At 49.5% G+C, this 17,849-nt stretch overlaps 1 protein-coding gene across 1 annotated transcript in view; it reads right to left on the reverse strand.

Annotated features, from left to right (window-relative positions):
* Window positions 1-17,849, reverse strand: part of MSRA (methionine sulfoxide reductase A) — a 222,515-nt gene that overhangs the window by 137,437 nt on the left and 67,229 nt on the right. Inside the window, exon 2 of the mRNA XM_044450293.1 lies at window positions 13,771-13,839. Coding sequence (XP_044306228.1) covers window positions 13,771-13,839 — 69 coding nt within the window. The remainder of the gene's footprint in view (window positions 1-13,770; window positions 13,840-17,849) is intronic.

Genomic DNA, 17,849 nt, shown 5'->3' on the forward strand with positions numbered 1-17,849 from the left:
GGAGGGCGCTCGTGCATAAGGCCAGCAAAAGTGTGAGATGTCTTCATAGCACATAACAACAACAAAGGGCAGACGTGATGGCAGGGTACCAAATTCTGAATGGCACGGAAAAAGGGGTAGGTTGCATTTTTCTCCCTTTCTCACAATTCTAGAGGCTGGGGTCATCTGTTGAGTGGGATTCAGCACAGGCAAGCGGAAGTTCCTCCTCGGATAATGCTTAGCTAACCGTGAAGTTCACACCCACAAGATGCTGTGAAGGCCACCAATCTGGATGGCCACCAGTCTGGATGGCATTAAAGGGGGTATATTCATGAAGGACCAAAGTTGGCAAGGGCTGCTAGAGGATGGCTTCGGGCTGTATGTCTCTCTGCACTAGTAGCCGAAGAACACAGGAAGAAGAGTACCATTGCAGTCGGGGTGTCTGTGGGAACGAAATGCTGACCTAGATGGACCCTTGCTCTGATCCAGCCTGACTCTTAGGACTGCAGAACAAGAAAGCTGCCTCGTCCAGAGTCCACCTAGCCAGTGTTGCAGTCCCTGACTGGCAGCAGTGCCCCCCAAGGACATCATGGCAAGAGTCTTCCCTGCCCTACATGGAGATGCCAGGGTTTGAACCCGGGAAATTCTACATGCAGGTGCTCTACCACTGAGCCATGGCCGCTTCCTCAAGGCATTTTAGGTGGCTCATTTAACCCCCAAATCATTTTTAAAATGCACAGCCTTTAGTAAAGAGAAACTCCATTCATGTAAAAACCTGAGGGTTGGTTAAATGGCAATCATACATATTTTTACAGCATAATTTTCTCTTAGCTGATTAGCAAACTGTCAAAACACAATAATTTGTATTAATGGCAAACATTCATTTAATGTTCTGCTTCCTGGCAACTGCAATCTTTAAAGGTGGCAGAGCAATAATTAACTAAATTAGAGATCATACAGGAAGGGGGGGGGCAAACCCCTCTCAGACTAGCCCATTTAGGCATGCAGAAAGTATTCCAAGCACATGTGAAGATGCAACCTTTATTCACTGGCATAACCAGTTAGCCAAGACGGCCCAAACTCAGCAAAATTTCCCAAAACACACCTGAGTGCCTCCAGTGGAATAATCCACTTGCACAAGTTAGCAAATGCCTACACATAAACTCTTACCGACGTAGTCTCCCCATGAAGCTGAATGCTCTCAAGCAGGTAACAAATTGAACAGCAAGCAGGGTGCTAACACAACTGCCGTCATCTTGAGCCTATTTATCATACCGTGTGTTGCCCAGTCAGACACTAACTTACATGCACACTCACAAACCTGGCTAGGAAAACTCTACATAGAGAACCAGGGCCAAGTCCATCTTTTGTGTCCTTTCTGAAGTCCAGCCGATCTAACAACTGGCCTTCCTGTGCCTTGCAGTTTCATCCTGGCAGCTCAGGCCAGAGAACGTGGGCATCGCATGCAGGTTCCTGACAACCTGCGTGAGTACATCTTATGTCAGCCATTTTCCCATGAAATTCTGGGTCCCCTCTAGCAGCGAGGACAGCTCTGTTGCCTTCTGCAGATTTCAAGGTTTCTTTAAAAGCTCACTTAATAGAACAAAGGCATGGCCTGCCATCAAACAGATCACAAAGACCTGGCCTTCCTTTGAAACTTCAAAAAAACCCAACTTCAAACTAAAGTCATGTGCTCTGGCCAGCTCTCATCTTTCCTGCTGGTTGAAATGTAGTAAAAACAAAGAGCTGATATCATGACACTCTAAGAATAATTGTACCGCCAAAATATTCCGTATCCAGCAACGGATAAAAGGTCTGAGAGGGGGCTATGTGGAACGACATTCTGAATTTCAAAGCCCTCTGCTTCCCCAGCAGTTGGGCTGATACTTGAAGTAAGCAGAACTGCGTCAGAAGCTTTTCCACATGATCACCGTTGCATGCAAAGCACTCAGATGTTTGTTACTAGAGACCAGGGGACATCTTCTTTGCTGTTCCTTGTATGAACCGGGCCCGTCTCATTTCCTGTTTGTCATGGCTCAAGGAACAAACATGGCATCTGGGAATTCCTCATCAGAGCCAGGTTCCGGGCTTCCATTAATCCAGACAAGACGGCGGTTCTGTTGGTAGGCGGTTCAGCCTCCCAGGTGAGGGATTTTAGCCCTGTTCTGGACAGGGTTGCAAGTCCCCTAAAGGACAGGGTGCGCCGCCTGGGGGTGCTCCTCGATCCAGAGCTGTCCCTGGAGCACCAGGTGCCGGCAGTAGCGAGGAGCGCTTTCCTTCAGCTTCGGCTGATGCATCAGCTGCGTCCTTACCTGGTTGGCAACGGTGACCCGTGCTCTGGTAACCTCTCAGCTGGACTGCTGCAATGCACTCTGCGTGGGGCTGCCCTTGAAGATGGTCCAGACACATCAGTTGGTCCAGAATGGAGCTGCCAGGCTATTAAGGGGACCGGCAGATACTCCCAAATCACGCCGGTCCTATCTCAATTACACTGGCTGCCAATTCAAGTCCAGGCCCAACTGAAGGTGCTGGTGATGACCTATAAGGCCCTAAACGGCTTGGGTCCAGGATACCTGCAGGAATGCCTCTTTTCCTATGTGCCGGCCCAGCCCTTGAGATCCCACTCAAGTGGAAGGTCCCACTCCGGAAGCCCTCTTGGAAAGGAAATTAGGAGGGTGGCTACTTGAAGAAGGGCCTTCTCTGCAGTCACCCCAGCTGTGGGACACGCTCCCCGGGGAGGTTAACCTGGCACCATCGCTTTATCCTTTTCGGTGTCAAGTGAAGACCTTTTTATTTTCCCAATATTTTAACAATTAATTGGGTTTTTTAATGATAAAGTTAATTGGTTTTATCACTATTTATTGGATGCAGCATGTTGTGTGTTGTCGTTGCTATGGTTTGCTTTGTTCTTCATTTTTTTGTTCTTTGTAAGCCGTCCAGAGACTTTTAGTAATGGGGCGGCATAGAAAAACTTTAAATAAATAAATAAGTAAGGGTAGGAACACAGAGCTCAGAAGGGTTCCCTGCTGAACACAAGACGGACTCCCAAGTCAGATGCAAGTGACCCATCGCTGACCTTCCGTCACTGGAGGACAGTCCAGTATCACAGGCCGTCTGCACAGGAGTCGCTAGGAAACGGACCGGGAGGGTAGCCGCGTTGCATTCCTCTCCTGCTTGTGGGGTCCCCGCAGGCACCCGGTTGGCCTCTGTGGGAGCCTGGGAGGAGCCTGCTCCAATCCAGCCTCGCGGGATCATGCGTCCACATCCCGCTGCACCCACGGTACCTCAGTGCACAGCCCAAATTCTGCCTTTGTTCGATACACCGTGCTCGGAGGCAGGAACGATTTACCGGAAGGGCTGGCAGCGGGGTCGTAACACGCAGCTCAGAGGGCTATTACGCACTCGTTAAATTTATATGCTGCCGTTCGATGCGACAAGTGCTCCCAGGACACTTTTCACTGCTAGTGACCTTTCCTGGGAAATTAGAGTTTGAGCCACCAACCGTTCGGCGGTGGATTAATGGAACTGGCCAAAGCCCGGAGAACAGTTTACGATACGATAAAAACGAGCTGTTGAACTCCAGGAGAGCTGATTCGAGGAATTGCCTGGACAGGAGACCGCATGAGAACCACACGTAAGTTTTAGCTTGTTTTCCAGGCAGCACCAGGAATGTTGTCATTCTTCAAAAAGCAACACTGCTGTGAAGGTGGATCGCTGGGTTTCCGGTACCTGCATCATGAACTGGGCCCCGTTTCGTTCTATCATGGGAGTCACCTGAATGCCTGAGATGAGAAGGCGGTCTTAGTCTGGTGCTGAAAAGATGACAGTGGTGTGGTGCCAGGAAGGCCCCAGAGGGCGAGGAGGCTCTTGTCCCTTGGAAGTGGCACATGGAGCGAGACTTCTGATGTTCAGCATCCGATGCAGGTCAAGAGAGGCACTCCAAAAGGCACTGCAGTCCCCAGCTGTGTATTATGCTAAAACCCGTAGCCAGAAATGGGCTCAGAAGCAGAGAGGCAGACGGTGCAGGTGGGCCAGAACTGGTGTTATGCACTCAGACCATTCGGTCCCCGTTATCAGTCCGGCTGCTGCAATGTGTACAAGCTGCAACCGCTGAGGAGCAGCCCCACGTTGGCTGCATTGCAGGAAACTTCCTCGGAGGTCACCAGAGTATCGATGACTGGAACCAGGTTCCCCCTGCCGAGGGAGGCGCACAGCTGCGCTAACAGCTGAACCTGGTAGAAGGCACTTCATGCCACTGAGGCCAGGTGAGGCTCAAGGGACTGAAATGGCTTCAGGAAGCCCCTCCAGGCTATATAGCTTCTCCTTCAAGGGACACGCACCCACACCCAGAGGTCGTCGAAAATCCTCCGTCTGGGCAGAAGAAACACCCAGCAGCAGCACCTCGGTCTTTCGTGGACTGAGCCTCAGCTGGCCAGCCCTCCCCCACTCCATTGTCCTGGCCATTGGGCACATCCACAGCCTTACCTGACGAGGCTGAGAAGGAGAATTGGGGTTATCAGCACACTGATGACAATGCACTCCAGAACTCCAGATGATCCCATGGGTGGATGCTAAACAGCGTGAGGAACAAAACCGAGTCCTGAGCAACCCCATGCAGGAGAATCCGTGGCGTCTAGCAATATTTGCCAAACGACCTTCTGGAGCTAGCCAAGGAATGGAGCCACTGCAATGCAGACAGTTACCCCCAAACAGATACCTTGGCTGATGGTCTCAAAGGTCACCAAGAGATCCAAATAGCATCAACATGGCCTGTCCTGTCCCCAAGACAAGTCATCACACAGGGCGAGCAAGGCATTTCCAAGTCAAAACCTGGCCTGGACTCCAAACGAAATGGATCTGGATCATCCGTTTCCATCCAGGGTATCCGGAATGGTTGCCCCCCGCCCCCCCCGCCCCCCGTGCCAGGCAAGGAACATCTGCTGTCGCTCTAAGGAAGGCCAGGAAAGATGGTGTCTGGGAGAAGCTGCTTGGTGTTTTTCCGCTGCAGCTTAGCAGTGCTTTGTTCCAGCTGCTCACCGAAACAAACTGAACAGCTAAACTGTTATCTTGTGCTGTTGTTTTCTACTCTTGGAATGGAACTTGAGTAGAACTGTCGGATCCTTGGAACAACGTTGCCATATACAGCTGTGCTCAGTTATTCGCAGCTGCCCCGTGATAGAATGCCAATTCTGTTTTCTTGATTAACTCTCTATGAGAGACCTGCTGGTTATCACCAGGTTTGTTTACGAGCTGCACCCAGGGGCTCTCAAAGCCGTAATATGAGGCCCTGAAAATTTGGTAAGTCTGACAAGTGCTTGGGAAGAAATCGCTTGCTGTCACCAGAGAGACTGTAAAGTTTCGAAGCGTCAGCTTAAAGCAGTCAAAGTGGTAGCACCTGTCGTTGCCATGGACGGAGAAGCAGTAATCTGTTTGTCTTTACGCTGGTTACAACCCCCAGGGAGTATTATGTTAACCAGAAAGGCTTACAGCACCCCTACTTTTGAGAATATCCCTTGAAATGAGCGGGGAAAGCAGCCAAAAATTATGCAGTCCTTTACATCAAGAGAGGAAGACAAGGAGGATGAAGCTGAATCTTCATGTACCCCAAATGCTACACTAGACTGGACCTTGCCTCCAGAAGGGAGTTCCCAGGACCACAAAAACTCTGTGCTGGCTTGGCAGCAGGGTCATGTCATGCTGAAGTGTCTGCACCTCTGGAACGCGAGCAGACGGAGAAATGCTTTGCACAGACGCCTCCTGAGCCGCGCCTTGATGGAGCAAGCCCATCTGTACATGTGTAACAGGCCTGGACGACCCAGGACAGGTCCACTAGGTGGCGATTAGAAGATCTGATATAAACACTGTGATGCTGTTTCTGTTGGGAATGAATGGGGACATTATTCTTGCCATGCGTTGCAAGGTCCGGGAATCAGACCTCTCAGAAGCTGAAATGGAAGAAGCCGAGGGGCTTCTCTCAAGGAGACCCTCCCCAGGTGTTCAGGCCGCCGTTGAGAAGAGTGAGGATTTGCTACGGCAGGGAGGGGGGTGTGGGAGGAGAACTTGTGCAGCCGGCCGAGCCTGGCACAACTCTTGATCCCATGAGGCGAGGGGAGGGGAGAGGGGCCAACCAGCAGGAGGGGCAACGGGCAGAGACGAGGTCTGCCTGTCTCCAAAAGGGGCATCCCAGAGGAAGGGGTGCTCAAAAGGAGGATATTCAGAAGTAGTTGCCAGCCTGGGTCCAGCAAACCGCTCTGTGCATGCTCAGAGACTCATTCATGTTGGCTGTGCTTACTGGAAGTATACTGAAGCCCCTTGAAACTGGTAATTTGCCACCAAAGCTGGCCAGAAAACCGTCTTATGGATAACAGTGCTACAGTACTAACTTTAGCTTGCTGCCACATTCAATGTAACCCTTTGGAAACCAATATACTTGTTTCTCCTCTGCAGGGTGGGGCCTTTATTTAATTTTATGCCACCCAATAACTACTTTGCTCTGGCAGATTCACGGCAGTTGATAACATGTAAGACAATAAAATATAAAAATCACAAGTTTATACAATTAAAAATCAAAATCAAATGGAACTTAGCAGCAGTCAAAAGGTAAAATTCAGCAGCAGAGTTTTTAAAAGTAACTGAAAAACTCGAATGCCTGGTAAAATGAAAAGGTGGTCACTTTTTGGTAGCGAAAAGAGCACAGAGTAGGTGCCCGGCAAGCTCCTTTGAGAATCTCTTCGGACAACACAAACGGGCCTCTTCTTCATCACCGAAGGAAGTGAAGGAGGTGGCTTCCAGAGAAGGAACGCTGGCGCTGGTCTAGGAAGGCATGCACGGCAGGAGACCATCTCTGGGGAGCCTGACCCCAACCCGTTTCGGGCTTTGCGTCTTAACATCCGCACTTTGAATCGGGCCTGGGCACGGACAGGCAGCTGGTGCAGAGGGGAAAGTGCGGCCATCCATGCTCATACTGAGCAGTCCCCAGCAGCAGTCCTGCTGCCCTATTCTGGACCCGCCAAAGTTTCCAGACCATTTGCATACCCAATACGGGAAGGCAGATGAGAGGTTACCAGAGCATGGATAACCATGACTGCCCAGGTAAGGGCGCAGAGGGCCCATCAGCCCCTGCTGATTTGCGCCCCAAGTCCACGTGTGCCTGCAGTAGCGATGCTCGGCCAGGATCACACCAAAACTATCCAGGAGGAGAGCAAGCCGCCCCAGAACATGTTGAACACCTCTTAGCCGAGTGGACAAACAATGCGCTAACAGTACGCCATCCATCCGGCCTAGATGGAGCCGCTGTTTCTGGGCTTCATCCAGTCCATTACCGAGCCCAGGCACTGTTTCAGAGCACCCACTGTCCCATCTGGGTGGCATGAAAAGGAGATCACTCTACACAGGGATGATTCCTCAGCCTACACCTCCAACTAAGCACCCCCATTGGTTTCATGTAGGGTTTAAATAGCATGGGAGGCAGAAGAGAGACCTGTGGAACAGCATGGCTGACAAGAGACAAACCACTAATTTCCTAGCACCATCTTCTATCTTTACCCAAGTAGGGGCAGAACCACTGGAGAGCACTGCGTCCAACCCTATCCGAAAGCCTCCCATTGCTGATGGAACTGAAAGCTGTAAAAAGGTCCAAAAGCATCAACCAATTCCACATCCCCCATCCCTCTAACTGGAGAAGGAAATCCCACTGGGTGACCAACACAGTTCCCATTCCAAAACCAGACTTGAAGCCTGCCTGAAATGGATCTAGGTAATCTGTTCCATTCAAGAGTACTTGGCATTGACCGGTTACCTCCCACTCAAGCCCTTTGCCCAGAAAAAGGATAGAAACATAGGAACAGAGCGAGTCAGAAGGGGTCTCCCGGGCCATCTAGTCTGACCCCCGGCTCCAGCCGGCTCCGCTCACGACATGCCCACCATGTGCATGTCCAGCCTCTCCTTGAACACCCTCACCGATGGGGCCTCAACAACCTCCCATGGAAGCCCATTCCATACCCTCGGGGTTCTGACTTTCAAGAAGGGCTTCCTGGCATCAAAATTGAACCTGGGTTCCTTGAGCTTTGCTCCGTTGGAGTGCCTCCTGCCCTCCTCTGCAGGGGAGAACAGGTTTCTACCCTGAACAGGTCTCAGGATATTAGCAACCAGCCTATAGTTGGTAAAACCTTCTGGGTCCAGGCTAAGTTTCTCAGGATTAGCCTAGGAACTGCTGCTTCAACATGGCTGACACCGCTTCTTCACTCAAGAGGAGTAGCTGGCTGAATGACCGGCTGGACCCTCCCTCCCCATTAGATGTGATAAGCCATGACAGGCAAGGGTCAAGCACAGAGGCGGCTGATCGGATTTGGCCACACACCCTGTCCACATCTGCAGGCCACAACTATACTCATCCAATAAAGCTGAGCCAGATGGTGCTCCGGGCTCCTCTGCGAACGGAACTGCATTAACGGTGGCGTCCAAGACATACCAGGGAGAGTGACCTTATCTCCAAAGTGTAGTGCGGGCTCATCACAGTGTGCCACCAAGGTTTCTGCCATCTCTCTCCCTGGCCCAGGCCGCAAACAGCCAAGAAGCCCTCAGAGAAGCTCCAGGAAGATGCAATAGTAGCATAGAAGAACACCCTGACGTGACCCTCATGGCCACGGAGCAGGCTCAGTGACAAGCTCGGACGCGTCTTTGGTTGGACTCGGCACAGTTTCCTCCACCTGAGCTGCTCTGCTCTTTCCCATAGCTCTTCCAAGCCACAGTTCTTCAGGCAAGAGACCAGACAGTTTCTCCTACAATAGCTGGCAGCAGCTCTGCAGGATTCCGGGCAGGGTCCTTTCCCAGCACAGCTGCATGCAGCCGACCCACAGGCCTTCCCTTAGGTCAGAAGTAAAATATGACACACTCTGCCTATGCACAACCATCCTGCCCTAACCCCTACTTGTCACAGCAAAACAAAAGCTAACACAACGCCACGGTTAAAAGTGGGAAGGGGGAGGCATTGTGACTTGGGTAGAAGAAATGAGGTCAGCCATTTCCACAAGTGGAAATCAAGTCGACAGTGAGACCATGAACTTGGGGAGTGAACACTCTGCAAACACCAAAAGGTCTGCTTCCAGATTCTTTTTAATCGCCACTCCCAGATAATCGGTTTTTGGAATTGCAGCCTGTGCTGATACACTCCATCCTTTAGCTGAGGAGCCAAGGAAGACGTGCAGGAAAAGAAGGTGGCGTCTTCTTCCCACGATGGTGCCACTCGGATCAGCAGGTGGTGCAGCGCATGTTTGCAGGCGGCTCTCTCGCATCAAAAATCTCCTCGTGTGTTTGTTCAAAATAGCACATTAGGGAGAAGGGTTTGGCCTTGACAGCAGCAGAGACACTTCAAAATTTCAAAAGGGATCTTGGGAGGATGTGGATTTATAGTCAGCCTTTCTACAAAATTTCAAGGTGGCTAACAAGTAATATAACACAGCAGAAAAACATAATAGGAGAACAATGCATTTAAAGCAATGTAATAAAAAACAGCGGCAGAATTGACAGAACAAAAACAGGAGCCAGTGAAAACTCCATGAAGGAGAAGCAGATATCCTAAATGGCAGAGCCAGTGTTGGGCCGTTGGATAGGCCCACTGCTCTCCCATCAGAACGGGCTTCCGGGTCATTTCCTGGCCCAACGGAAGGCAGGACGTGCTCCAAAGGAGCAAAGCTCAGGGAGCCAAGGTTCCATTTGGATGCCAGGAAGCACTTCCTGACAGTCGGGACCCTGAGGATGTCGAATGGGCTTCCACGGGAGGTGGTTAAGGCCCCATCGGTGAGGGTGTTCAAGGACAGGCTGGACATGCACATGGTGGGCATGTCGTGAGCAGAGCCAGCTGGTCCTGGAGGTCAGACTAGATGGCCCTGGAGGTCCCTTCTGACTCACTCTGTTTCTATGTTTCTATGCCAGTGTGGACTTTTAAAGTCCTAATTGGTTTCAAGCGGGGCTACATAAAGACGCCCTTCTTGCTCATGCTGCTAAATTGTCTTCTAAGGTCCACCTCTGGGTGGCCCCACCAAATGAGGTGAGGTGGGCAGGTGCAAAAGAACTCACCTGCTCCTTCCTCCATAAGGAGGCTTCCTTTGTACCCCCACTGTCACCCATCTGGCCCGAGGGAAAAGCATTTCTCTTTCCCCAGAGTTTTATTTTTATAATCTTACTTTCCAAGGCATTTTACTTTTTCTACTGCCGCTGTCGTTTTAATGTGTCTTGCTGTGAGGTTCCCCCTGATATTTCTGTTATAGGGCAAGTACATAAATATATAGGATTGCCACTTAAAAAACAAGTCAGACCTCGAAACGGGTGCCCAGAAGACACGAACGAGGGCACCGGGCAGGCACGTTTAGGAAGGGAATCCCATTCCTATGGGCACCATCACCGAAAAGACCCTCTTCCCCAGTCTTAGCTCCACTAACTTCAGGAGGCACCCTGACAAGGGTCTACAAAGGTTTTTATTGCTAGTAAAGTTCACATGTGGAAGGACAATAAACCCGATGCCTGAAAGCCGTATGGAAAACTGCACCTCTGTTCTCCCACTCAGTGCTCTGGAATAAGGGACAGGCTGCTCGGGAGCTCAGCAGCAGGTAAGAGGTCACACCTGCATCCAAGAGAGAGGGCAATGTATCCACAGGAATCAGACTCTGGAGTGAAGTGTGCTAGACGGATGCTAATAGCAGCCTGGCACCTCTTGCCCTGGATCACAGAATTATTAATAGAATCCTTTGCTTACTTAATTTGCAATTAATTGGAAAGGACTGGGAGGTCACCCAGTCCAGCACAATATCCCAAAGACAAGCGTGTCCACTCCACAAAGCCCATACATGTTAACTTAAAGCAGATACCACATGTGGTGGGTCAAGAAACGGCCTGGATTCACACCCTGCCTCAGACTGCAAAACCATGGGGGCTGCATCAAGTGCCTCAGAGGTAAAAAGGAGGCATCAGAGGTGAGGGATGAGGGGAGCAGACCTCAAGGAACACAAAAATATAATTTGTCAAGCCCAATAAATTATGGGGTTTCATGCGTCATCTCTGTGCAGTTGGGGGTTTCCAGACACTTGGCAGGACAACACAAATGCCTGAGGAGATATGCTCAACTTAATGGATCATAATGTGCGCACATCTGATGGAACCTCGACAGCGAGATGCTGGATAGAAACAGCAAATGTTCCAACTGAGCAAACAGCTTTACAGGACCGAGCAAGCAAAGCACACCACATGTTATATAACAGGGGTGACCGACCTGAGGCTCAAGGGCCACATGCGGCTCTCTGAGTTTAGCTTCCATTGAGCTATCTGGCCACTCCATTATATAAGAACATAGCTGCAGGGGGGGGGGGGGGGGTCACACATGTACAGACTAACATAGAAGTCTGCTCTAAGTTGATCTAGAAGAAGGTTTCTTCCTAATCCCAAGTATGACCTACGAAATCTTTCCATAGGGAATGTTATTGGGACTGGAGAGGTACAGATTTTGTTGAATCAAATACATCTGTGTTTTGCAGATTGTCAAGCATCTTTTGCTCCCTCACCCATTCATTAAGGGATTTGGATTTCTTCCCTCTTTGAAAAAGGCCCCTGCAATTTACAGTACTTTCACTGGCACATAACATTTTGCATATTTTTCTTAGCTCGGCATACAATCAATGAACAGAATGCACAAAAGCAGATTACTACATCACAGTCTAAAGAAAGATTAGTCTAAATCACTGTGTGGGTACTTTTAATGGCGTATACCTTAGCATATTAGCCATTAACTTTCCTATTTTTTATGACTAAATTTGCATATACTTCTAGAAAATTTTTTAAGGTTCAAAAATCCACAGAATTTGAGAGACTCTGCAAAGGCAGTCCCTTTTGGAATTTACCGATCAGATTAACAGAAATCCAAATTATTTGAATCTGTTGTAAAATTCTCTGACATCCCTAACCAGGGTGTACCTATACGACATTCAGTAAGTAACCCTAACCCTAACCCCTTACTTGCAGGAAGTCACTGGTGTATCAGAGGAACAAAAACGACAAACTGTAGAAGTTCTGATTCAACTAGTTCTGCTTTGAACCAAACAGGCGATTTTGCTCCCACAACCATTCCAGGAAGAATATTCAAGAAATTTACACTTCTGAAAATAAATGTACGCTTCTGAAAATGGTATTCTGCAAATCAAAAAGATCTCTGTTGAAAACCAGCTCACACTGGCTTCATATCAAACTCAACAGGCATTAAGGCAGATAAAGAGGACACAAGCTGAGTAGATGAACAATACCTGGAAAATAGGAAATATTTTTCAGAATGAAAATGCAAGTTGTGGTTCTTCAGGAAACAGAACATAAAAGCAGACATAAACATGGCATTCAAAGTCCTGGAGAACACGCACACCAGAGGGCCCACAGTCATATTCCCCTTTCCTCTAGGAACAAAAATGGAGGGGAACATATATAAAGATAAATATGTCATCCTTTGAAATAAAAGAATGTTAACACAGCTTCAGTCAAGGACAGCTCCCTTTATTACTGCACAATGTACTTCAGAGAATGTCCCTGGCAATGTCGCAGTGGCCGCAAGTGTTTTGAAGGCACCTTGAGTCGGTGGCTTTGTTTCTCCGTGCCTCAACTACACCTAGCGCAAAATAAAAGCACGCCAGATCAAAAATGGAAAAAATCTTCCATGGGAACCTTTCTTTCCCACTTTTGTACTGACATAAATATCGCGGGTACAGCAGACTAATAAATCATTTATTTGGGAGTATAAGAAAATGTATTTCATTGAAGAGTGAGATGTGCCTTGTGGTTTTGGAAATACACGTAACTGAACATCAGCAGCCATGGCTGCGCCAAGTGGCATCTGGAGCTCCTCCCTGTATGTGTCTTTGCTGAAGGCTCTCGATGGGATGCTCATGGGTACCTGTTTGTTCCACACCCCAAAGCATCACTGCCTTGGCCCTGACACAAAAGCATGAGAGAAACTTCATAATGCACTGATTTTGAGGGGAAGACACTCAACAAAAGTATCCTCATGGCGAACTACGGAGCTATCTTTGCAGGCCGGGAAAGCCTGACTTAGATTATCTCTGTCCTTAATGGTGTTCCACCTGCATCTGAGTGCTACGCACCAGTTAAGCATCTTAAGTATACCATCTTAAGTAACTTATTACATAAGACAATCAGGCTATTAGAAACTCTATTTTCAAGTGACTGGGTCTGTTCACTTTGCCGGCATGATCTCGTACATTTGTAAAGAAGGCCTTGACAACACAAGTGTGTTATGTATCAGCTGTGAGTTTCATCCCATAATCCCATACATGCCTACTTTTCCCCTGTGGAAGAAGCCCCAGTTCAGTTCAGGGCCTGCTCTGCGTGTGTACCGACCTCTGAGTAGGCCTACCAGGGCCTTCCAGTGGCAAAGATAAACACTGGAGCTGGATACGGAGAAGCCACGATCAACTCACTGCTCAGGCCTGAATCCTTGGGTAAGGCTTAGAATCACAGAACCCTAAAAGAGTAGAGCTGGAAGGGGCCAGAGGGCCATGGGGTCCATACCTGCTCAGTGCAGGGCATCCCTTCCCGATGGCACCCAGGATTGTGAATTGCAACAGGAACAGAACGGAATAATAATAGCAAACCAGTTCTGGGTGTGTAAACAGCTACAGAAATAATCAGTAAAATTGATATCCAAATATCAGGGCACTCCTACTTGGAAGTAAGCCCCGTGAGGCTCAACAGGTCTTACGCTCAGGTGGGTGGGTTTAGGATGGCAGCTTCACTTACCAAACATCGCCATATGCAGTCCCTGCGGAAAAGGTTCGACCATGCTGTTTCCATTCACATGATGCTTCCCTGAAAGATAAGAAAATACGGGCCTGTCAAAGAGAAAATCGATCGTAGAAGCAAGTCCGTTTAAAGACGAGGTCTCTGTGCTCTCCTGGTACCCTCCAGGTGCGTGGCTCCTCCTCCTTTTATTTTATTTTAATGACCATAAGCGGGAAACGGGTGCGCCGCAAAGTGAGGGGCAGCCCCCCAGCATCACCTTGCTCCGGATCCAAAATAGCAGTTCTGTGCTTCAGAGCTCAGGCTCCTCCCTCTACCTGGATCTTGGGCGATGACTTGTCTTTTAGTGTCACCATCTTGCCTTCTGGGAAATGAGTGTTTTGAGACACACCTCGCACACTGCAACAGCCATCGCAGGAATTAGCTATGCACCTTTCCAACATACGATGCGCTCTCAAAACTCCAAATAAGCCCACCAACCCCAAATGGTAGGAAGCCCCTCTTTTAAACTCTCTAAGCTTTTGATGCAGCAACTATCATGTTTGATGGTACGTAGATGCTTAGCAGCCGGAACGATGAAGACAGCTGTCATTTACAGGTAATCAACAGCCTTTTAAAGAACTGTGTTCGTTCCAGGCCACCCCCTCAGGTAGTTTTTACGGCCATTCTTTGGGTACTTTGCCAGACAGACTTGCGGCACGACACCTTTCTACAACAAATCAGAAATCCAGAGGATTTGATCAAATAGGATAGGCTTGACATGCTTATGGTGGGCATGTCGTGAGCGGAGCCGGCTGGAGCCGGGGGTCAGACTAGATGGCCCGGGAGACCCCTTCTGACTCGCTCTGTTTCTATGTTTCTAAATATTACCCAGGAATTGGAACAGGAATGATCCTTTGCTGAAGTTCTTGCACTTTCAGTAAGGAGGCATAATACAATCTGAGGAACCAAAGGGAGGAGCCCACTGCGCAGAAGACTCAGAGAAGGGCCCCTTAAATTAGAGGTGTGGAGAGTCAGGCCTGGGGCCAAACCCCCTAGGGATCCCCAGAGAACTTTGCTTCCTTCCTCTGCCCCCTTCTCCCCTCCACCCAATTTCAATTGCCTGTGTTTCTCCCATTCTAAAGAGTTGGAATGCCTCCTCTACAGCTTAATAATGGCTGTAAAGGATTTAAGAGGAAATTTGTTGACACAACCCTCCTGCATCCCCGATCTCTTGCAAGCCCTGAAAGCTTCTCTGAAATGGAACTCGGCCATCAGGCAAAATGACATTTAAGGCTCCACACCTGCAGGATGAACAGCAGAGGCAGCCTGGCGGATTACCTGAGGAAATTTATTCCTTGCATAAGCCTACCGGATTGGCTGAATCAATACAAAGCCAAACGTGATGGAATTTCCACCAAGCTACCAGAAATATTATTCCCATAACTGGCCAAATACTGGAATGAAATCAAGAAACCTTTCCACTATTCTTTCACCTCAACAGGGTTCTGCTGCGACTTTGGAGCCTGGCCATTGGCCAGGCTAGATGGAGACTACGGGAGTTGCAATCCAGTCCAACTGGGAAGGCTCCGGGTTCAAGAAGGCTGAAGATTAGCTGCTGGACAGGCAGCTTGACACCTAGAACCTGTTTCTTTCCCGGTCCTTGTTAAAGGCTGCCAAGAATAAGACATAAGCAGCGGATGTCTGCAAATGGAGCACCGGGACAGGGGATGAGGTGGGCTTTTGTGAGATGTGGTAGGACCAGTGACGAAGGCAAGATCGGGCACAGGCACGGGTCAGACACCAGAGGCAGAGCCAGAGGCAAGGACAAAAGTCAAGGGCGGGTGAGCATCAGATGCTGGCAAGGAATGGAAAAACCAGAGACAAAGGTGAGGCCAGAAACAGGGTTATGATTCTAGTTGGAGGCCTCCAGGCGTGTTGGCCTACACTCCCCACAATTCTTGGCCACCATGAGTAAGCATTGTGGGAGCGGTAGTTCAACACGTCCGGAAAGCACCATCACACTCATGATGGCTGTATTCCTACACCTGGTATAGATTGATGTCCTGCACCAGAAGAGGGTTGGACCTGAGGGCCTTCGTGGCCCCTTCCAACGCTAGCCCTGTTCTGTGATCCGTGAGCATGAGCACCAAGCAGCCATCACAAAGGGCTGTGTGGCGTAGGAAGCCCAGGCAGGGCCAGGCGGCCTTTTGCCACCCCTCCGGGGGCTTCCAGCTGGCTTCCATGACTGCAGTGGCTCCAATACCCAGAAGTACCCGTAGACTTAACACCACTCCTGCAAATACTTGCAGGGTGAACCAAGAAGGAGCTACACTGTTCTGCAGTTCCTGACAAAGTCTGGCGTAGTGGACTGGGACCCAGGAGATCCGGGTTCGAGTCCCCGCTCAGCCATGGAGCTCACTGGGTGACTTTGGGCCAGTCACCGACTCTCGGCCCGGCCTACCTCGCAGGGTTGCAGCTTAAGTAAGTAGGAGAATTATGCAAGCCACCTTGAGTTCCTTGGAAGGAAACAAGATGGGATATATATATATAATAATAAATAAACGAACCCAGCTTTGGGTTCAAATTTATTATCCCCCAGCCCACACTTCATTTTTATACAACAGCTCACCAGCCGTCTATGGTATCAGCACATATAACTGACAGTGCCTGCTTTGTGAAACCACCCTTATTTATAGCCAATTTCAAATACTTGCTTTCAATGATGCTGACATGAAATGGCATTCTCTTCTGCATTTTATTTTAAAGCCAATTTGTTGTGCTCTTGCAACACAGAAAGCTAAGAAAACATAGATCTCTGTTTTACTTTAAAAAATGATTTACAGCAAATCTATCCCCAGTTCTAATGTTCTAATCAACTTTGATGAGAGCCCACCCAAGTAATCAGGATGAATCTGTAGGGGATGCTTGAACGAAAAGTAATCATCAGTACCTCCAATGCTGCACTTCCTTTGGTTGTGAGGGGGGGGGGGACAGTATCCCATTCAAAGAATATAAAAAATCTATGCTGCATCAGACCAAGAGTCTATTTCACTGAAAAACTGGACAAGAAACTGCCCAAAGGAAATGCACAAGTGAAATCACACCCTTCCCTGCCCCATGTTCCCCAGCAACTGGTCTACATAGGGATGTTGTTGTTAGTCGCGAAGTCATGTCCGACCCATCGTGACCCCATGGACAACACTCCTCCAGGCCTTCCTGTCCTCCACCATCCCCCGGAGTCCACCCAAGCTTCAGTGACCCCATCCAGCCACCTCATCCTCTGCCGTCCCCTCCTTCTTTTGCCATCAATCATTCCCAGCATCAGGCTCTTCTCCAGGGAGTCCTTCCTTCTCATTAGGTGGCCAAAGTATTTGAGTTTCATCTTCAGCATCTGGCCTTCTAGAGAGCAGTCAGGGTTGATCTCCTCTAGGACTGACCGGTTTGATCGCCTTGCGGTCCAAGGGAGTCTCCTCCAGCACCACGATGCAAAGGCCTCAATTCTTTGGGCTTCTGGGCCAAAACACAGGGATACTGCCTCCAATAAGGGGGGGCATCAGACTATAATTACCTCTGTGACTTTCTGCAATCCACCCTCCAATTGGTGGCCATCACTTAAGCTCAGCATTCGTTTGCTGAAGGAGCAAGAGGCAGACAAATGAAGTACACTGAGCACCCCCACCGCCGTCTGTCGAACCCAGGCTAGCAACTTCCTCCAGGGCCTTTCCTTAGGAACCCACCTAAGCTGCAGCCCTCCAGGCAGGGCTTTCTGCAGGTGCCACAACTCCTCTCCACATCTGTGGGTGCCTGGCCACGTGGTTCAGCTCGGGGGGGGGGGGGGAGGCTGGTCTGCACCTGAGAGTTCCTCATCCCCAGCGGCCCCTCGCACTGGTCACACACCCAGACCATTCCCAGGAACAAAGCTCCTGTCCTTGAGCTGATCACCTCCTCCTGCTACATCCCAGGACCTTGAACTAACCCATGTTCCCCAGTCTTACGGCAACCAGCGTCACCACTCAAATCTGAATCAGCCCCTGGAATGTGGCTAATATCCTGTGGCCCAGTTCACCATCCCTCTTGCTCCCAGCAATTAGCAAAGA

This window comes from Varanus komodoensis, unplaced genomic scaffold (genome assembly GCF_004798865.1).
Source record: "Varanus komodoensis strain SLA01 unplaced genomic scaffold, ASM479886v1 scaffold64, whole genome shotgun sequence".
Classification (NCBI taxonomy): Eukaryota; Metazoa; Chordata; class Lepidosauria; order Squamata; family Varanidae; genus Varanus; species Varanus komodoensis.